Genomic DNA, 21,535 nt, shown 5'->3' on the forward strand with positions numbered 1-21,535 from the left:
TAAAAAAAAAAAAAAAAAAAAAGCACAGGCTAATTTTTCTCTCAAAACACTTGACACATAGAGCTAGAACTGCTGTGGAAACTCCATGACGCCAGCAGTGCCCAAGCCCCTGGCCTCCTCCAGTGCCATCCTTGGCATGTGGCTTCTAACCAACCTCAAGGTTGCCACACGGTCATAGAGTGGTTTTTGGAACTCAAGCCATTAGAACCACATTCGAGGCAGGAAGAAGGAAAGAAGGGAGAAAAGGCCACAGGCACCTCTGTCAGAGGCATGTTCCGTGTCAGTGCTGCCCCTGATGGCAGAGCAAGGAGGACCAGAAGAAAGGATTTGGGGCAGGACTGATTCCAGATATGGGTGAGGATGTGTTAAATGTGTGTCTCTTTCAGGCATCTGTGGCTCTTGTGCAATGAACATCAATGGAGGCAACACTCTAGCTTGCACCCGAAGGATTGACACCAACCTCAATAAGGTCTCAAAAATCTACCCTCTTCCGCATATGTATGTGATAAAGGACCTTGTTCCCGTGAGTTTCTCCATCTCTCTGCTTTTGTTTTTGTTTTTGCTTGCATGGGGGGTGGTGCTATGTGCATTATGCTATTAGTTTTTTAGGGCAGGATTTGAGTATTTAAGGCTCCTCTTCTAGTCAGATAGTAAATAGATGGGACTATTTCCTATGTTATGGCAAGAGGAGGACCACAGTGTCACTGAGAGGTTAGGAAAATCCCCAGATCTGAGACAGTGTGACCAGAGTTTAATTAAAGAATTTGAATGACAGAAGATAAATGCCTAGAAAATCCTCCAGCAGCTCATTTGGTGAGGTTTGTTTGAGAATAACAGGGCACAGAATTTTAGAGTTGGAACATTCCCAGAAATGAATAATTTGGCCATAACTACAAAGAAATCATGTGGAAAATACCTGTTGGGAAAGCAACAGCTGTTTATGAGTTCTACTTTAATTTCTGCCTCCCTATATTTGACTACCTTTGCTGATGGTGTTTTCAAGGGCAGAAAGGACTGTGGGATTGGCAGGTTTCCCAGGTAGGTGAGGGAGACGTTTCCTAACCATGCTTAACATTGTGACCATTTCTCCTTTTGTAATCTTTGCATATATTCGTGACAAAGGAAAAAAAGTCTGGCTTCTGCCTGGCATAGAGTGGACGACTAGTCAGTGTCCAAGAAATGGGGTAAATAAAGCTGAGGTGATGATGGAATCTAATCCTTTTCTTCTTCTTCTTCTTCCTCTAAACCACAGGATTTGAGCAACTTCTATGCTCAGTACAAATCCATTGAGCCTTATTTGAAGAAGAAGGATGAATCTCAGGAAGGCAAGCAGCAGTATCTGCAGTCCATAGAAGAGCGTGAGAAACTGGTCATTAGTCCCTATTTATTGTTTTGATCTGAATAATTTATTGCAAAGATGTTTGCCAGGAGTGTGACTTGTCAGGGAACATGAGCTGATGCAAGCCATTTAGTGTGTCCTGGAAAGGAACTGGCACAAGGGTGGGGCAGTCATCCTCGTAGGGCCGGGTAAGTAGTGTGAACCCATGAATGGCCCAGAGTGGACCAAGGAGCTAGAGCCCCTGTGCCGCACCTGCAGGGGCAGGTGGTTGCTGTGTTGCAGTCCATCTTTTTCAAGATAAACCAGTATGGAAATTGCCTGGGCTTTAAAAGGTGACCAGTAAGTTAGAACTGTTCCCTCACTGGGGGAAAAATGAAACACATGTGCTGGCCAGTTGTAACTACCACCATCCTGCTTTACAAATGGGAGTGAAATGTTAATGGCAAAACAGAGTATCGATGTTCATACACCTCTGGTGATCTGTGGGGTGGGATTGTTCCTGGCCTGCTGACTGTCTGGGAGTTGCCATTCCCGTGTACAAGCTATAAAATCTTAAAGCAGAGGCATCATTATCAAGTTTTCAGTCTTTCTTCTTCTACACTACTTTTACTGCTCTGCGAAGAAATCTTCTCTGATTTGCACACTCCCTCCCTGCATACTCGTGGAGGTAGGAAGGGGCCAAGTAGAGACAGAGCCCCAGCTGTAGACCTGCACAGGGCCAAGGGCAATGGCTGTGTCTTCTTCCTTTCTGGATCCCTAGGCCCTGGCGCATGTTATTTTATCAACAAATATTATGTAAATACTGTAAAAATATATAGAAATTTTTAAAAAGTCCAGATGCAGTGGTGCATACCAGTAGTCCCAACCACTCAGGAGTCTGAGGTAAGAGGATCACCTGAGCCCAGGAGTTCGAGAGTTTGACACCAGCCTGAGCAACATAGCAAGATTTTGTCTCTAAAACATGTACATATATATGAATATATGAAAAGTATCAGATGTATGAATGAATAAATGAATTCTACCTTTTAAGATTTGGTAAATATTTAGCATCCTGTCCCGTTGCGCATAAAATGTTAAGAAAGGGGAGTTTGGCCAGGTGCAGTGGCTCACCTGTAATTCCAGCACTTAGGGAGGCTGAGGTGGGCAGATCACTTGAGGTCAGGAGTTCAAGACCAACCTGGCCAACATGATAAAACCTCATCTTTACTGAAAATACAAAAATTAGCTGAGTGTGGTGACTTACACCTGTAATCCCAGCTACTCGGGAGGCTAAGGCAGGAGAATTGCTTGAACACAGGAGGTGGAGGTTTCAGTGCGCCAAGATTGTGCCACTGCACTTAAGCCTGGGCAACAGAGCAAGACTCCGTCTCAAAAAAAAAAAAAAAAAGAACAAAAGGGGAGTCCTAGTAAGTGTGCCCAGTCCGTCACCATCGAGATAGTGAGGGTCAGCACAGTGGCCTGCAAGTCAGAGTAAGCCTGGGATGAGACTTCAGAGCCACTCTTCTCAGACTGCAGCTCTGCCCCTCAGTTTCTACCTCCCAGAGTCTCATGCATCCCAGAGTCCAGGCTGAACCAGGCCCTCTGGCCCAACGAGTCCTCTTGCATTCCTAGGCAGGACTGATGCGTAGCTAGTGAACATCTCCCAGTTGGGATACTATTAGGGATTGAAGAGTTCCCCTGAGCATGTTTGGTTTTCTAGATACAAGTTGAATATTCCTTATCCTAAATGCTTGGGTTTCAGTGTTTGAGGTTTCAGGTGTTTTCAGATTTTGGAATATTTGCCTTACACTTACCAGTTAAGCACCCCAAATCCAAAATCTGAAATCCATGCTCCAGTGAGCATTTCCTTTGAGCAGCATATTGGTGCTCAAAAAGTTTCAGATTTTGGAACATTTTGGATTTCAGATTTTCAGATTTGGGATGCCCAACCTGTAATAGAAATTTACGGCTGGGCGCGGTGGCTCAAGCCTGTAATCCCAGCACTTCGGAAGGCCGAGACGGGCGGATCACGAGGTCAGGAGATCGAGACCATCCTGGCTAACACGGTGAAACCCCCGTCTCTACTAAAAAGTACGAAAAACTAGCCGGGCGAGGTGGCGGGCGCCTGTAGTCCCAGCTACTCGGGAGGCTGAGGCCGGAGAATGGCGTAAACCCGGGGGGCGGAGCTTGCAGTGAGCTGAGATCTGGCCACTGCACTCCAGCCTGGGTGACAGAGCGAGACTCCGTCTCAAAAAAAAAGAAATTTACTCATTTACATACCAAACATTTAACATTTTTTTGCTCCCTTGAATTAGTATGCTGAACTTAATAAATAATTGGAAAATATGGAGAAATTTATGTAGGTATTTATTTTAATTGGGCAGCCCCCAAACTGGAATAGGTTCAGAGAGGCTCCATCATTTTTAAATAAGCTATAATTTCCAGCCTGGGGAACATAGGGTGACCCTGTCTCTACAAAAACTTTAAAACTTAGCCAGTCATGGTGGTGTGCACCTATAGTCCCAGCTACTCAAGAGGCTGAGATGGGAGGATTGCTTGAGCAGAAGAGTTCCAGGCTGCAGTGAACTGTGATTGTGCCACTGCGCTCCAGCCAGGGGGACACAGGAAGACCCTGTCTCAAAAAAAAAAATTGATAATTCCACCACCAAAACATAACCTCTGTTAATATGTTAATATTTATAATTTCCTTTGTTTTTTGTTTATTACACTATATTTTTATGTAACTGGGACCAAAATGTAAATAAGCTTTTATATCCTGCTTTTTTCACTTATGGTATTGTGAGCATTTTCTTCATGTTCTTAAAATTCTTCATAAGCATTAACTTACACTTTGCTTTCTACTGCTTCAGATGTATGCACCATGCATTATAAAACCATTTCACTATTGCTGGACAATGAAATTGTTTCCAGTTTTTTACTGTTAGAAATAAGGCTAGATGAACATCTTTATCCTTCAAGTTCTGCCCCAAAACATTCTAATTTCTTATTACGGATTTTTCTAGGAGTGGGTTAAAGAATATGACTATTCTAAAGACCCCTAATCCTATGACCTTATGCCTTCTAGACCATTGGGGCCAGTTGACACTCCCACCAGCCGTCTGAACAGCTGAATCAAATAGATTTGGTTGAAGACTCATGGTTTAGTCACAACTATCGGTTCTGTCTCATCTGTTCTCAACCGTCGCCTCAGGTGTCAGTAGGCCCCTTTTGTTTTGCTGCTTTTAATCCATTTCTGTTGTTTCCAAACTCAGAAAGCCCGGTTTGTGTTTCGGACTTGTTGGGCAGATTGAGCCAGTGTGGCAGGTGTGAAAGTGCAGGAAGCCAGAGCCAGCTGCCGGGGCCACATCCTGATTCTGCTGCCTACGGTGGCACGTCCCTGGGCACATGGCCTAACTCACTCTCTGTGCCTTGGTCTTTACCTGTAAGTGGAGCTTGCTGGACTCACAGGATTACTGTGATGATCAATTGAGGAAAGCGTGTAAGGCACAGGGCTCTCCATCAGGATTGGCAGTGGCAGTCACTGGGGATGATGTTGAGGTTTCCAGTGAAAACCTGAGGGCCCTTCTGCTGAGCCCAGGGCAGAAGCAGCTATAGACTTCTTCTGTTTCAGCCCCCAGCTTTTGAATCTCTCCCCTCTTAACTGCATTCCAGGAAGTTGGAATTGATGGGAGTTGTTTTTGTGTTCTTGTTTTCTATTTCTTTTTTAGACAAGTGAGAGGTTCTTGTTTATTGAAGGGAAAGTGCACTATACGTGGACTTAAGAACCCTGGGCAGGGCCAGGCGCGGTGGCTCAAGCCTTTAATCCCAGCACTTTGGGAGGCCGAGACAGACGGATCACGAGGTCAGGCGATCGAGACCATCCTGGCTAACCCGGTGAAACCCCGTCTCTACTAAAAAATACAAAAAAGCTAGCCGGGCGAGGTGGCGGGCGCCTGTAGTCCCAGCTACTCGGGAGGCTGAGGCAGGAGAATGGCGTGAACCCGAAAGGCGGAGCTTGCAGTGAGCTGAGATCCGGCCACTGCACTCCAGTTTGGGCGACAGAGCGAGACTGTCTCAAAAAAAAAAAAAAAAACCCTGGGCAGATGTTTACATTTCACTTGCAAGATCTTTATTAATCTGCTAAATATCTGCAAATCACACCTTGGATTTTGCCAAGAAAATTCACATGCAAGTAGGCAGTTTATTCATGCACTGACCCCAAAGGTCGCATTTAATCAGCTGAAGACATAGCAGAGTCTCTCCCCTCACAAGCTCCTGCCTCTCCTTTCTCCCCATACAGGACGGGCTCTACGAGTGCATTCTCTGTGCCTGCTGTAGCACCAGCTGCCCCAGCTACTGGTGGAATGGAGACAAATATCTGGGGCCTGCAGTTCTTATGCAGGTGAGGTTCTCCTTAATTGCTTTAAGAGAAATTGATGGCCGGGCGCGGTGGCTCAAGCCTGTAATCCCAGCACTTTGGGAGGCCCCGAGACGGGCGGTCACAAGGTCGGGAGATCGAGACCATCGGCTAATACGGTGAAACCCCGTCTTACTAAAAATACAAACACTAGGCGGGCGAGGGGTGGGGTGCCTGTAGTCCCAGCTACCGGGAGGTGAGGCAGGAGAATGGCGGAACCCGGGAGGCGGAGCTTGCAGTGAGCTGAGATCTGGCCACTGCACTCCAGTCGGGCGACAGAGCGAGACTCCGCTCAAAAAAAAAAAAAAAAAAAAAAGAGAAATTGATATTGAAGCATCCAGAAGTCCAAGAGGACAATAGATTGCTGTTAAGCCAGCCTTCTGAGGGGCCTGGTTTCTTCATTGCCATCCATTTCCAAACAGGGTAATTGGTTGTATTGCATTCACTTGCTTTCGGTAACTCTGGGGCCTTGTCTGCAAATTGCCTTTGTTTCAGTGCAGTAAGAGTCACCCCAAGGAGTGGCAAACCATGCCTTGCAGATGTTTCAAATGTATTTCCGTATGCCTGGTATTCAGAGGCTCCCCGTCTCCCTCTCATAGGATTTGTAATGTAAGATTTGTAGTGTGCAAGCAGGAGAGAAAGCAATGTCTTTGAAGGGCAACTGCCCAGCTATGAGATTGGAAGCTGTTTCCCAGCTAATGAAAGCCTGGATTTAGGGGTTGCCTAGAAAGAAAATAGTATTGGTGTTCACTGCAAAGAAAGTCACTGTCTGTTCCCAGAAAGCTTGTGCTTTTTTAGATGTGTGCTTTTCATAGTGTAAGCAACTCAAAAACCAACTTCTCTTTCTCATTTTCCCACAGAAAGAGAAGTTACAGGTTTGAGTGACCACATGAGCAGTATTGATTCCCAGCCATGTAAAGATTGAATAATGAAGTACGCTCACACTTGTCACTTTACCAGCTGCTCCGAGTTGTTGGGGATGTAGAGGTCCTCTAAGTAACACTGCTAGAGCAGGTCCATGGTCGTGTGATTAATTCGTTTCAGCTTCTGTTTCAGGCTGCTGAGAGGGCTGTGCGAATTCAAAGAATCGTTAAGTGGGACAAATACTATCTGTAGACAGGTCTGTTAAATCATTCCTTTACTCAGAGACAGCGAGTCCAGCATGGGTAGGTGCCATAAAGACAGATAAGAGGGTTATATGATATAGTCCCTGCCTTCACCAAATTATAAGCTGGGTAGGAAGCTATTGAGCAACATGAAATAATTAGGAGATGATGCCCAGTGTGTATAAATGAAGCACCCGGGTACCAGGTGCAGTATGGATCAAAGGTTTGCAGGGACCATTAATCAAGTGGAGCTACACGTGTTGGGAACCTTTCCTTGAAAGATGGACAAGAATTAGAGTGTGGAGATGAGGCATCTAAACTGAGTGAATTCCCTTTCCTCTGCACTCCCAGAGCTTTGAGTTGAGCCAGGGTACTGCTTTGGCCTGTTGGTGGCAGCTCAGCTAATCAGTCCCTGGTTTTCCAGGCCTATCGCTGGATGATTGACTCCAGAGACGACTTCACAGAGGAGCGCCTGGCCAAGCTGCAGGACCCGTTCTCTCTATACCGCTGCCACACCATCATGAACTGCACAAGGACCTGTCCTAAGGTACGTAGGGCTGGTGACCCTCAGCTCTGCCTCAGAGCTGACATGCCAGAGGTAGCATGTGACCACAAAGAGGCGATTGGTGGAGAGCAACCCTAGTCACTTGAGATGAAAAGGGAACAGCATGTGCCTGTCCCTTCAGTGTGAACCTAGGGGCTAGTTTGGCTCTTAGTTGCAAGGAGTAGACTGACTCGGGCCACCTGAGGAGTAGGCTTTATTTGTGGGCTACACAGGGACATTGTGGGCGTTAAGGATGCACAGGAACCCATGAGCAGGTACCTGCGTTCAGCCTGACTTCATAGGAAACAAAGTAAAAGCCATCGGAATGCGGGCAGCTGTGAGGACTACATTTCTTCTCCATCTCTTTCTTGCGATGTCAGCTGCTAATCTGCTCTGCTCTCCAGCAGCCTGTTCTTTCCTTCAGCTCTGTGGAGGTTTTCTCTCACTCAAAGCTCTGGCTTTCATTCCTCTTCCTGCTTGCATTTGCTGCTGCTTTTGGCTCTCTCTGGCCTGGATTCTGCCTCCCAGCACACTTCCAGCTTCAGCCACCCGCCATCTGCTCCCAGCACTTCTCAGCACAGGTTCCCAAGAGGGTGTCACATTGGCCCAGCTCAGCTTCTCATGCCTGCACATCAGAGGCCACAGCTGGCTACAGACTGGCTGCCCTTTGGCCAGGTTCTGTCTCAGTCTGTTTTGTGGTACTATCACAGAATTTCACAGACTAGGTAATTTATAAAGAAGTTTATGGCCGGGCACGGTGGCTCAAGCCTGTAATCCCAGCACTTTGGGAGGCCGAGACGGGCGGATCATGAGGTCAGGAGATCAAGACCATCCTGGCTAACACGGTAAAACCCCGTCTCTACTAAAAAAGTACAAAAAACTAGCCGGGCATGGTGACGGGTGCCTGTAGTCCCAGCTACTGGGGAGGCTGAGGCAGGAGAATGGCGTAAACCTGGGAGGCGGAGCTTGCAGTGAGCCGAGATCCGGTCACCGCACTCCAGCCTGGGCGACAAAGCGAGACTCTGTCTCAAAAAAAAAAAAAAAAGAAGTTTATTTGACACACAGTTCTAGAGGCTGGTACTGGCATCTGACAGGAACCTTCATGCTGTATTACCCCATGGCAAAAGGCAGAAGGGCAAGAGAAAGGGAGCCCAAGCTCATCCTTTTTTTTGAGACGGAGTTTCACTCTTGTTGCCGAAGCTGGAGTGCAATGGCACGATCTCGGCTCACCACAACCTCCGCCTCCCAGGTTCAAGTGATTCTCCTGCCTTAGCCTCCCGAGTAGCTGGGATTACAGGCATTCCCCACTCATGCCCAGCTAATTTTGTATTTTTAGTAGAGATGAGGTTTCTCTGTGTTGGTCAGGCTGATCTCGAACTCCCGACCTCAGGTAATCTGCCCACCTTGGCCTCCCAAAGTGCTGGGATTACAGGCGTGAGCCACCATGCCCAGCCCTTCTCATCCCTTTTTTGTTTTTAAAGACAGGGTCTCTGTTGCCCAGGCTGGGGTGCAGTGGTGCAATCATAGCTCGCTTCTGCCTGGAACTCCTGGCCTTAAGTGATCCTCCTACCTCCTTAGTAGCTGGGACTACAGGCACACACCACACCTGGCTAATCCAAACTCATCCTTTTATCGGGAACCTACTCCTATGATAATGGCCATCCATTGGTGAGGGCAGAGCCGCCATAACCTAATCACCTCTGAAAGGTCCCACCTCTCAATACCATTGCAGTGGGGATTAGGTTTTCAACACATGAGCTTTCAGGGACACATTCAAACCATAGCAGGTGTGAGCCCTGGTCCAGTCAGCCTTGCCCAGTGAGCAGGGAAGGGCCAGGGCTGTGTGGTTCAGAACATGGCTGCCTTCTGAGCAAAGACTGTGGACAAGTGATTTCACTTAAAAGTTGCAGTGAGTCAGTGGACAGCAAGGTGGAAAACTGTAGGGTGGCCAGTTACCAGTAAAAAAAAAGATTACATCATGTATTTGAAAACATCAAATCCAAGCTGTAGAATTCACTTGTGATTTTTTTGCCTGGAAACCCTCTGTGTTTCCAGTGGCCTCACCGGGGGAGCCCCTAGGCTCCAGCTCCCCGCTGTTGCCTGGGCTTCCATCTGGGTCCTGTCCCCAGGACTGTGGTTTGCCATGGTTGCGCCTATGAATAGCTACTGACCTCTGAGGCAAGTTATGCTATGAAAACGCTTGGAACAGTGCCTGGCATAGAGTAAGCACTCAATAAATGTCACCTGCTGTTATTTTTTAAAAACATGAGGACTGAGCTTGTCTGAGACAGAGACACCATCTTCAGTGGCGGGGCCTGGCTGTGAACTTCTTCAGAAGCTCTGCAAGTGACTCTAAGGTGCATTCCTGGTCACACACCTTTGCATGGAGGTGATGGGTGCAGCAGACAGTGAGACAGCCAAGAGCAGGTTCTCTGCGCCTTGCCCTCCCTTCTAGACAACGGCTGGAAGTTGGGACTGAAACATAGACATAGGCCGATCATGAAACTGGGAGGGACTTGAGAACCATCAAGTTTAACCCCCTTATAAAGATGGGGAAATTGAGCCCCAGGTGGGGAGGGGAGTGACTTGCCCAAGATCACTGCCAGGTCAGTGGGAAGGTAGGACTAGAGTTAGACCATCTGCCTCCCCATCCAGTGCTCTTTCTTCCTGCATGGATTGGGTATGTACCACCTTCTAAGTCTAAACACCTGACCCTCTGGGGACCAGAAATACGCAGGTGGTTCCAGATTGAGAAGGCTATACAGTGAAAAGCCTCCCTCCCACTCCACCCAGCCACCTCCCTAGAAGTCAGATTTTTGTGTGAACTTCAGAGGTATTTTATGCTGCACACAAATGCGTATGTGTCCTCTTCTGCCTTTTTTATATCACACTTATCTGTATTTTTTCACCCATTATATTTTGGAGATTATCCCATGTCAGTATATGAAGTGTGTCTTTTTGACCAGTCTAGACAATATAGTGAGATTCTATCTCTACAAAAAAAAATTTTTATTTATTTATTTATTTATTTATTTTGTGAGACAGAGTCTCGCTCTGTCGCCTAGGCTGGAGTGCAGTGGCCGGATCTCAGCTCACTGCAAGCTCTGCCTCCCGGGTTCACGCCATTCTCCTGCCTCAGCCTCCCGAGTAGCAGGGACTACAGGCACCCGCCACCTCGCCCAGCTAGTTTTTTTTTGTATTTTTTTAGTAGAGACAGGGTTTCACCGTGTTAGCCAGGATGGTCTCGATCTCCTGACCTCATGATCCGCCCGTCTCAGCCTCCCAAAGTGCTGGGATTACAGGCTTGAGCCACCGCGCCCAGCCAAAAAATTTTTTAATTAGCCAGGTGTGGTGGCATGCACCTGTAGTTTTAGCTACTTGGGAGGCTGAGGCCGGAAGATCACTTGAGCCAGGAGTTCCAGGCCACAGTGAACTATGATCACACTTCAGCCTGGGTGACAGAGCAAGACCCTGTCAAAAAAAAAAAAAAGTATCTTCTTTCTCTTCTTCTCTCAAGATCTCTTTTCTTTCTTTCCTTTTCTTCTTTCTTTCCACAACACTTTAGGGGGGTAGACTTATCCTTCTAAAATGAGGGAAGCCTTCACTAACGTCAGATAAGACCTTGTCTCATTTTACCAAGTACTTGCCTGTCTCCCTTTCTGCTGCAATGAGGGTGGCATTCAGTGGGTTTAATTATTATGCCTCCTGCAAAGCAGATGTTAACAGCTGTAGGGGCAAACTGCAGCTAACACCAATGGTATTGGCCAGTTGAACTCATCCTGGTTTTACAAAGGGTTAATAGGGTCATTTCTTCCACATACCTTTGAGAGCTGGTATATGCTGATGTCTGCTGCTACCGATTTAATAATAATGGTGATGATGTACAAGATTTAGAGATATCTGGCCGATTTTGACATTGGCCTGTAGTCCTAGAAGAGACACTATCCTGGGTGTCTCTGAGCAGTCAGAGTGCAGCTCTGCCCTGGCCTGTCTGCCTGTCAGGCAGAAGAGAACCCTGAGCCCAACCCCTGTGATTTTGAGGGACTTGATTTGCATTCACTTTGCTTTGACACTGAACTAGCTGAGGAAGGAGTTTCACCCAAGATCTTGGGTTTTCCCATTCAGTTTCCGTTATCATTTGTTATTGATTCTCTTCTCTTTGTTAAAGGGTCTGAATCCAGGGAAAGCTATTGCGGAAATCAAGAAAATGATGGCAACCTATAAGGAGAAGAAAGCTTCAGTTTAACTGTTTCCATGCTAAACATGACTTAAAACCAGCTCAGAGCTGAACATAATTTATATCTAATTTGAGTTCCTTTAAAGATCTTGGTTTTCCATGAATACAGCATGTATAATAAAAATTTTAAGAAATAAATGTTATTCTACTTTATTAACAAAAAAAAAGAACCCTGTTCCTTTACTTGCTGCAGAAGAATGTGAAGGTGCCAGGAGTCCCTGTCCTTGGAGAGATGGACAGGGCTCCAGAGCTGAGCAGGGGTGGGGTACCCTAGCTAGAAGGAAGTGATGAGGCGTGGAACTGACATCAGACAGGGCCTGCAGCTTGTTCCCAACTTTGCCGCTCACCAACTGGACAACCTTGGACAAGTTCCTTCACCTCTATGCTGTTCCATTTGCCCATCTGCAAATGGGATCCATAATTGTGCCTACTTTATCTGGTATGAGAATGCCTGGCACTTACTCTGAACACTCAGTGTTAGTGTTCTATGTCATCCCAGTTTCTATAGTTTTCAGTACCAGAATTACTGAAAACTAAATCTTGGTAAGTCTTTGGATGCGTTGGTGAGGCCAGGTTTGAGATTCCTCCAGCACAGAGCAATGACCCTGATCAGCTGTGAATCCAGTTAGTTCCACAAAGGACCTCGTGGGGCTTCTCACTGCAAACATGAACTCCACAGCACCGCTGCCTTGGCTGGGAGGCTCACTGCACAGCCGGATGTGGTGGCTCACGCCTGTAATCCCAGCACTTTGGGAGGCTGAGGCAGATGGATCATTTGAGGTGAGGAGTTTGAGAGCAGCCTGGCCAACATGGTGAAACTCTGTCTCTACTAAAAATAAAAAAATTAGTCGGGCAGTGGTGGCACGTGCCTGTAATCCCAGCTACTTGCGAGGCTGAGGCAGAAGAATCACTTGAGCCTGGGAGGTGGAGGTTGTGGTGACTGAGATCACACCACTGCACTCCAATCTGAGCAACAGAGTGAGACCCTGTCTCCACAAAACAAAAAAGCAATGCAAAAAAGGGGAAAGGGGGAAAGTAAAAGTGGAAGCTCCTCCAAACTCATCCCCTGTTGACAGCTTAGACACTTCCTTCCACACCCTACGTTATTGCAGATAGGCAACATATTTAAAACTTTCTCCCTTCAAAAGTAAGGCACCGTAGAGCCAGGAGCTGTGGCGTGTGCCCCTAATCCCAGCTACTCGGGAGGCTGGGGCGGGAGCATAGCGTGAGCCCAAGAGGTTCTGGCTATGGTTTGCCATGATTGTGCCTGTGAATAGCTACTGCACTCCAGCCTGGGCAACATAGTGAGACCCCATCCCTTAAAAAAAAAAAAAAAAAAAAAAGCTTGGCACAGTGGTTTACACTTGTAATCCTAGCACTTTGGGAGGCCAAGGTGGGAGGATTGCTTAAGGCCAGGACTTCAAGATCAACCAGGCCAACATAGTGAGACCCTGTGTCTTTTTTTTTTTTTTTTAACCTATTAAAGATTTAAAGAAAAACCGGGTACCCTGTAGTCTGCCAGCAGCTTTCTATTTTTACCTCACATAGAAGGGACTTCAGTGCTAATAAAGATCTACCTTAATCTGTGTGTATGTGTATGTAAAAATTTTTGGAACTGCAGCTTAAGAGCACTGTGGCATGGGTGTGCCCTTACTTCACCATTCCCCTAATAAGGCACATTCGGGTGGTCCCTATTCACCTTTTCACCCAAGGGTGCTTTTTTAAGTTGTAGCTGGAAACCACTGGATCATCTGGAAAACAAAAGCTTCATGCATCCTGAGGCAAGCAGCTGAGAAAACGTGTGACTCACCGAGAATGAGCCTTAATGAGCATTTTCTGGCTTAAAAGGGGTTGATTCAACAAGCATTGTCTCAGGCATTATGGAAGGTGAGGTGCTGGGGACAAGGATGAACAAGATTTGTTCCCTCCTGCCACCTAGGAGCCAAGGTCACAAAGGAAAAAGGAACAAACATCAGAAATGTTGAGAACAGGGCCATGTACCCTTCACTACAGCATCTTGAAATTCTTGACTATCTCAGACACACGGTACACGGCCCTGTGGCGCTGAAGCCTAAGATTGTGGAGTGCAGCTGGCTTCTTGAAAGACAGTGGAACCTGAACTGCGGGCCATGTCTGTGGATAGCTTCTGTTCCCCAGCTCAGACCTAATGGCTTTCTATCAGTATGGAGAAAGGTCACATTCCTTGGATTCATGGATACTTTGACTTGGCTTCTAATCTCCAGATCTGTAAGAAAAGATGGGTTTTTCTCATGAATGACTTATTTATTTATTCATTCATTTATTTATTTATTGGAGTCTCTCTCTGTCACCAGGCTGGAGTGCAGTGGTGCAATCTTGGCTCACTGCAAACTCCACCTCCCGCGTTCAAGCGATTCTTCTGCCTTGGCCTCCCAGCTAGCTGGGATTACAGGCATACCCACCACACCCGGCTAATGTTTGTATTTTTAGTAGAGACGGGGTTTCACCGTGTTTGTTGGGCAGGCTGATCTCTAACTCAAGCGTTCCACCTGACTCGACCTCCCAAAGTGCTGGGATTACAGGTGTGAGCAAGCACACCCTGCTTCTCATGAACAACTTAATGCCTTGTAAAGATGGGTCCACAACAACTGCTAAGAGGCAGGGTGTAGCTTGGGAGTTGCCACTTCAGATCAATGTCATCAGAGGCTGGGTTGACTCTGATGGTCACTCTCCACAGTTGAACTCCAAGTTAAATTGGTATATGTTATCAACTGATAGTTTAATTTACTGCTTATTTAATCTTTCATTGAATTGGAGACAAATATTCTATTGAGACAGTCACAAAGGCTTTTCCAGTAAAACTGCAGACCTGTGCAGGGAACGGAACAGTATTTTGTCCTGTATGTTACTTCTGTGCCCAATGTGCCTTCATTTACAAGATAATACTTCCAGCCTGGCCCTGTGGCTCACACCTATAATCCCAGCGCTTTGGGAGGTCGGAGGATTGCTTGAGCCCAGGAATTAGAGGCTGCTGTGAACTATGATTGTGCCTCTGCACTCCAGCCTGGATCACAGAGCCAGAACCTGCCTCTAAAGAAATTAAAAATAAAAATAGAATTTCGTAGAACTGAAGCCAGCCATCCCTTCTTACCTAGCTCTGGACATGTTGAACATCTGTGACTCTATTTTCCTATCTGTAAAATGGGAATTAACAGCATTCCCTTCTCAGAATTATGGTTGAAATATAAATAAGAGGCCGGGCGCGGTGGCTCAAGCCTGTAATCCCAGCACTTTGGGAGGCCGAGACGGGTGGATCATGAGGTCAGGAGATCGAGACCATCCTGGTCTACACGGTGAAACCCCGTCTCTACTAAAAAATACAAAAAAAACTAGCCGGGCGACGAGGCGGGCACCTGTAGTCCCAGCTACTGGGGAGGCTGAGGCAGGAGAATGGCGTGAACCCGGGAGGCGGAGCTTGCAGTGAGCCGAGATCCGGCCACTGCACTCCAGCCTGGGCGACAGAGCTAGACTCTGTCTCAAAAAAAAAAAAGAAATCTAAATAAGAGTAAATGTGAAAGCATCTTGCCTGCAAGAGAGTAAATGCTCCATAAACTCAAGTGAACGGATTTGTCTTGAGTACCTACTATCTGACTCTAGTTAATGCTAGGAGGCTGCAAGAGTAATTCCTTCCCAGCCCTCTGGAGTTGACACCTGGTATATTTCTGACATGACTGGCCAGAGCTAGAGGCCTCCCTGTTGGGAGGATGGTTTTTCCGTGCAAGGCTAATATTGCTTATTTCTCATCTCTCCCGTCACATTGCTCAGGGCAGGGAGGGACTCCCATTGGTCAAATTCTCTTCAGGCCCCTTCCCTTCCTGGCCCCAGGATAACTACCATACAAAGTGCTGAAACTCAGCCGGGCACAGTGGCTCACTCCTGTAATCCCAGCACTTTGGGAGACCGAGGTGGATCTCTGAAACCCAGGAGTTCGAGACCAGCCTGGGTAACATGGCAAACCTCCATCTCTACAAAAAAAAAAAAAAAATCAGCTGGGCGTGGTAGTGCTCAACTGTAGTACCAGCTACTCAGAAGGCTGAGGTGGGAGGATCACTTGAGCCCAGAAGGTCGAGGGCTGCAGTGAGCTGAGATCACGCCACTGCACTCCAATCTGGTAGGCAGAGAGAGACCCTGTCTCAAAAACAAAAAAAAAAAAGAAAACTGAAACCCCACTTTACTGTGTGTCTAGATAGCCATAATCTTAGCAACAGGATTTACTAGGTGAAAAAAATCCTCTTTTGTTATAAAAATCTGGTGAAACTAGAGAAATCGAAAAGTAAAACAATGCTCTGGAATAAACTGGCCCAAATTAGTGATTTCTCAAGCTTTTTGCCACTGGGACCAGGCCTATTACGCCCTCTGCATGGGCTCCCAAGAGAGCCAGAGCCTAGAAGGGAAACTGTTCAGTCGGTTCTCACCCATGTGGGACTGGAAATTTCAGACACGGTTATCCGGGAAGACAATCTGGGTGAATGACCACACACCGAGAGCCACTTCCCCAAAGGTAACCCCAAGCAGATGGCAGGGCCTCCCACATCCTCTGTGGTTTGGAAGGAAGCTTCCTCTGGCCTCCTGCCTCATTAAGGAGACGAGACGAGGCCGGGCGCGGTGGCTCAAGCCTGTAATCCCAGCACTTTGGGAGGCCGAGGCGGGCGGATCACGAGGTCAGGAGATCGAGACCCTCCTGGCTAACACGGTGAAACCCCGTCTCTACTAAAAATACAAAAAACTAGCCGGGCGCGGTGGCGGGCGCCTGTAGTCCCAGCTACTCGGGAGGCTGAGGCAGGAGAATGGCGTAAACCCAGGAGGTGGAGCTTGCAGTGAGCTGAGATCCGGCCACTGCACTCCAGCCTAGGCGACAGAGCGAGACTCCGTCTCAAAAAAAAAAAAAAAAAAAGGAGACGAGACGAGCTGCAGGTGTGGCTCCTTCCCAGCTGGCTCAGGGAATAGAGCCCCTTTAAGGCCAAGCAGCCTTAGCAATAAAAAGAATGAAGGGGGCCGGGCGTGGTGGCTCAAGCCTGTAATCCCAGCACTTTGGGAGGCCGAGACGGGCGGATCACGAGGTCAGGAGATCGAGACCATCCTGGCTAACACGGTGAAACCCCCGTCTCTACTAAAAAATACGAAAAACTAGCCGGGCGAGGTGGCGGGCGCCTGTAGTCCCAGCTACTCGGGAGGCTGAGGCAGGAGAATGGCGTAAACCCAGGAGGTGGAGCTTGCAGTGAGCTGAGATCCGGCCACTGCACTCCAGCCTAGGCGACAGAGCGAGACTCCGTCTCAAAAAAAAAAAAAAAAAGAATGAAGGGGGCACCCTTGCAAGGCAGTCTCCCATGCAGTCCCCAAGTCCTCTGCTTTTTTATTTATTTATTTTTATTTTTTATTTTTTAGAGGGAGTCTCACTGTCGCCCAGGCTGCAGTACAGTAGGCTCACTGCAACCTCTGCCTCCCGAGTTCAAGCAATTCTCCTGCCTCAGCCTCCTGAGTAGCTGGGATTACAGGCGTGCACCACCACACCTGGCTCATTTTTGTATTTTTAGTAAAGGTGGTGTTTTGCCTCATCCGCCAGGCTAGTCAGACCTCAGGTGATGCACCCGCCTCAGCCTCTCAAAGTGCCAGGATTATAGGCATAAGCCACCACACCCGGCCCCTCTGCTTTTCTGAAGCCTCTCATCCAGTGCCAGGATCTAAAGCAAGCAGCTGGCTTCTACCAAGTTCCTGTCATCTCATTTCATCCTCTCCATGACTTCCATTTTGTAGGTGGGGGGGAGAGGCTTAGAGAGGGAAAGTGACGTTTTAAAGCTCACACAGCTAGAAAGCAACTCACGCATCCATGTCTTTCTGATGCCAGAGCCCAGCCCCTTGCCACCGTACCATACTACCTCTTGCCAAGGCCACCTGGGCTAGCCATTTCCAAACCCAGCCTTCCTGCTGCCCTGGGGGCTGGGTTCCTGCCAGAAATTGAGCTAAGCCCTGGGGGAGGACATGGGAGTTCTGAAAAGTTAAGCAGCCTGCCTCCCCTGGAAGTGTCACCGGAAGATGAAACAACTCTTGTCACCTGGCCCAAGGAAGCCAGTCCCACGCCCCAGGTGGTCAACAGGAATGGCCCCCAACCGGCTGGCTCGGGCAGCCTGCCCCAACTAAGTAAATGGCTCCACTGGCACCCAGCTGCTCAGGCCAAAACCCTGAGAAGCATCTTGAATTCCACACATTCCTGCACCCCCACTTCCCATCCACCAGCAAGTCTTGCCAATGCGTGTTCCTGTACCAAATAGTCACTGGGATCTTCCTATGAATCAGGTGCTGCTTTCCCTCCTGGGGTCTATCCCCTACCCACACCCTCACCACCATCACAGCTGTGTCTCCTTCCAGCTCCTTCCACAATAGGGATCATTGGAGTTTTCCTTTCCTTGACTAGGGCTACTTCTCAGTAGACAGCAGCCTCCGCAGGAACAAGAGCATCTCTGTTTTGTTCATTCTCACGTTCCTGGCTCCTACAGCAGTGCTGGCACTCCATAAGTTCATCCTGGACAAATGACTGGTGATCCTGCCCAAGTCTATCCTTGGCCCTAACATGAACCCTCCCTTGTTTGCCCTGGGATCTCACAGATCCACTCTCCCCTTTGGAGCTCCTCTGTCCAGAGGTCCTGGAGACAGGGAACACTATGCCTGTGCCTGTCACTATGGGGTAGCAGGATAAATGCTGCACACAGGTATGACATCTCTGGTGCCTTTCAGGGGTCTCCATGAATGCCCTCAGTGCAGGTGGGTCTACAGGTCACGCTGTGAGGCTTCCCTTTGTCTAGCATTTCAAGGCCTCCAGTGCATCATGGCAGACTCTCCCTGGGTCTCTGTGGAGGCACATCTGACCCTGTGAATCTCTGGGCAGGTGCGGCTTCCTTCTCTGCATTCATCAAGCAGCATCAGGCACTGTCTCAAGTGCTTGATACGCATTTTCTTTTCTTTTCTTTTTTTTTTTTTTTGAGACGGAGTTTCGCTCTTTTTGCCCATGCTGGAGTGCAATGGCACGATCCCGGCTCACAGCAACCTCCACCTCCTGGGTTCAAGCGATTCTCCTGCCTCAGTTTCCCGAGTAGCTGGGATTACAGGCATGCGCCACCACACCCAGTCGACACGCATTTACTTGTGTGATCCTCGCAGCAGTTCTCGGTGAAGCAGGCATTGCTATCCTACAAGTTGGGAAAAGAGGGCCACAGAGGATCAGTGACTTGCTCACGGTCGCGTGGCCTGGAAGACATGGAGAGCTGGACCAGCACGCACAGTCCCTAGCCACCGGGACATGTAGGGGGCTGCCTCCGTGAGGTGTGTGTCTCAGGTCGCCCCGCCCCCGTGTGTGCCGAGGAGCCGGCGGGGACTACAAGTCCCGGCATCCCGGGCGCGGGCGTGGCGAGGGCCGCACAGGGCCGCAGAGGGCCGGGCGGGGCTTGCGGCGCGCACGGAGGGACTGCGGCAGTGTCGGAGCCGCGCAGAGCCTGGTAGCTCAGGTGCCCCGCCCGCGCCAGCCCAGCTCCAGCCCAGCGTCCCCCGCCCCGGGCCGCCCGGACCGCGCCCCTGCCCAGGGCCTTGCGCACGCCGGGGCCCAGGCCGAGGGCCTCAGCGCCGGGGCCGGCGATGAGCGCGAGGAGCCGGCATGAGCGCAGGTGAGTGCGGAGCCCGGGTCAGCCCGAGCCCTGTGCGGTCCCCGGCCCGCCCGTAGTCGTCGCCCCTTCGAGGGAAAGGGGGAGGTGACGCCCCCCACCGCGGGGTCGCGAGCCCAGGGAGCGGGCCCTAGGCTAGGATCCTGGGCCGTCCCCTCCCTTTTGACGGGGACTCGGCCCCGGTTTCTTCCCAGAGACGCCGAGGCCGGGGATGGCGTCGACGCGCACAGCCGGTCCCTCCCCTCCCCTCCCCTGCACCCCACAGCCGCGGAACTGGAAGCTGGGCGCTTGTGCAAGAGGGTCCTGGGACCGTACGGGGACGGGGAAGCCACCCCACGTCCACTTAATTGGATCTCACCCCGAGTGACGGATGTCCAGGTCGGGGAGGCGGCTGCATCCTCGGGCCTCTGAGCAACCCCTCTGGGCTGAATGAATGAATGGGGTTGGGGAAGCCGGGACTGCATTTTCTGGGTAGATGTCCTGGGCCACAGCACCACTCCTGAACCCCTGCCTCAGGCCCCCAGAGAAAAGCCGTCACACCCAGGACCAAGGACCACACCCTCCATGCGACCCATCCCGGGCCAGATGTCCTACGCCCACTCCTCCAGGGTCTAATTTAAATCCCACCTGCTGGGAATGGGGCCAGTCACCCTCCTCTATCCAGAAAAGTCTCATCTCAGTGTCTGTCACTCAGCCTCCAGCCCCACAGCCTAGAGTGCACCCCTGGCGAGGGAGGGGAAAGAATGAGGAAAGACGTCCCCTAGAATCCGGATCCAAAGATAGGAAGACGGTTCACACACACTCCCGCCCCAGCCTGGCAGAAGACAGGAGCTCCCTGCCGCCGGGAACCACAGCCCCGGAGGAGGCAGCCGCCCTGGGCTGCTGCCAGGTCACCAGCAGGAAGCCGAGGCTTCCGCAGGAAATAAGAGGTCCCAAATGGCTCTAGCCCCTCCGCTCCACAGTGCTGGTGACATTGCCCCGGGGCTGTGACCTCAGACCAGGTTCAAGTCCAGTCTTGGCTGCTCATAGCTGTGTGACTTTGTGCTTGTTAATCCGCTTCTCTGAGCCTCATTTTAAATGAGAATCCTAATCTGTACTTTTCATGGAATGGTCGTAAGGAGGAATGTGCTCATTCAGACACACTCATTTCCAGCTTCTCCTCTTTCAAACTCTATGACGCTGGACAAGGGATTCACATGCTGTGCCTCAGTTTCCCCAACTGTACAATGGGGATAATCATAGTCACTACCCCAGAGGGTTGTGTGTGAAGCTTCATTGAGTTAGCACACTGAAGGGCTTCCACAGGGCATGGTGAGCGCTCCATGGGAGTTGCTGTTAATCAGAAGAGAGCAATGACAGGCCAGGCACGGTGGCTCACGCCTGTAATCCCAGCACTTTGGGAGGCCGAGGCGGGCAGATTACTTGAGGTCAGGAGTTCAAGACCAGCCTGGCCAACATGGCGAAACCCCATCTCTACTAAAAATACAAAAATTAGCTGAGTGTGGTGGCGTGTGCCTGTAGTCTCAGCTACTTCAGAAAGCTGAGGCAGGAGAATCGCTTGAACCTGGGAGGCAGAGGGTGCAGTGAGCCGAGATCTCGCCACTGCACTCCAGCCTGGGAGACGGGGAGACTCCATCTCAAAAAAAAGAGCAATGCCGGCCGGGCGCGGTGGCTCAAGCCTGTAATCCCAGCACTTTGGGAGGCCGAGACGGGCGGATCACGAGGTCAGGAGATCGAGACCATCCTGGCTAACACGGTGAAACCCCGTCTCTACTAAAAATACAAAAAATTAGCCAGGCGAGGTGGCGGGCGCCTGTAGTCCCAGCTACTCGGGAGGCTGAGGCAGGAGAATGGCGTAAACCCGGGAGGCGGAGCTTGCAGTGAGCTGAGATCCGGCCACTGCACTCCAGTCCAGGCGATAGAGCGAGACTCCGCCTCAAAAAAAAAAAAAAAAAAAAAAAAAAAAAGAGCAATGCCATCATGAAGGTGCTCTCGCCCCCCACACAGCCTGTGGGTGCCTGTTCTGGGCTGGTCTGAGCTGGTGAGTGTTCGGATACCCTCCCGCAGCAGCCCTGGGGAGACTGGGCTGTGGCTGGGGATAAACAGATGTACTGCAGGAGAGAGTGCCCTGGGCGTGATCCTTGCAGGGAGGGGCTCTGGAGGTTTCCACAGCAGTGACTTCCTCCCTCAAGTTCTGCACCCCTTCTCCTTGCCAAGGTTGA

The 21,535-nt window shown here is 49.7% G+C and overlaps 2 protein-coding genes across 14 annotated transcripts in view; both read left to right on the top strand.

Moving 5' to 3' along the window:
• The window catches only part of SDHB (succinate dehydrogenase complex iron sulfur subunit B), a 36,669-nt gene extending 24,880 nt beyond the window's left edge, over positions 1–11,789 (top strand). Inside the window, exons 4-8 of one of the 3 annotated variants that reach the window (XM_033228133.1) lie at positions 387–523; positions 1,253–1,369; positions 5,619–5,720; positions 7,266–7,388; positions 11,554–11,760. In XM_033228133.1, coding sequence (XP_033084024.1) covers positions 387–523; positions 1,253–1,369; positions 5,619–5,720; positions 7,266–7,388; positions 11,554–11,631 — 557 coding nt within the window. In that variant the 3' untranslated portion in view covers positions 11,632–11,760. Of the gene's footprint in view, positions 1–386; positions 524–1,252; positions 1,370–5,618; positions 5,751–6,056; positions 6,111–7,265; positions 7,389–11,553 lie in introns of those variants that run through there. The other 2 variants (XM_033228134.1, XM_033228135.1) reach the window with 2 other exon arrangements.
• Positions 11,790–19,086: 7,297 nt separating this feature from the next.
• ATP13A2 (ATPase cation transporting 13A2) overlaps positions 19,087–21,535 on the top strand; it is a 28,333-nt gene continuing 25,884 nt past the window's right edge. For 6 of the 11 annotated variants that reach the window (XM_033228124.1, XM_033228129.1, XM_033228131.1 and 3 more), the window contains exon 1: positions 19,158–19,316. In XM_033228124.1, coding sequence (XP_033084015.1) covers positions 19,307–19,316 — 10 coding nt within the window. In that variant the 5' untranslated portion in view covers positions 19,158–19,306. Of the gene's footprint in view, positions 19,317–21,535 lie in introns of all 11 variants that reach the window. The other 5 variants (XM_033228122.1, XM_033228127.1, XM_033228132.1 and 2 more) reach the window with 2 other exon arrangements.

The sequence above is a fragment of the Trachypithecus francoisi genome, unplaced genomic scaffold (assembly GCF_009764315.1).
Source record: "Trachypithecus francoisi isolate TF-2019V2 unplaced genomic scaffold, Tfra_2.0 Lachesis_group12, whole genome shotgun sequence".
Taxonomy (NCBI): domain Eukaryota; kingdom Metazoa; phylum Chordata; class Mammalia; order Primates; family Cercopithecidae; genus Trachypithecus; species Trachypithecus francoisi.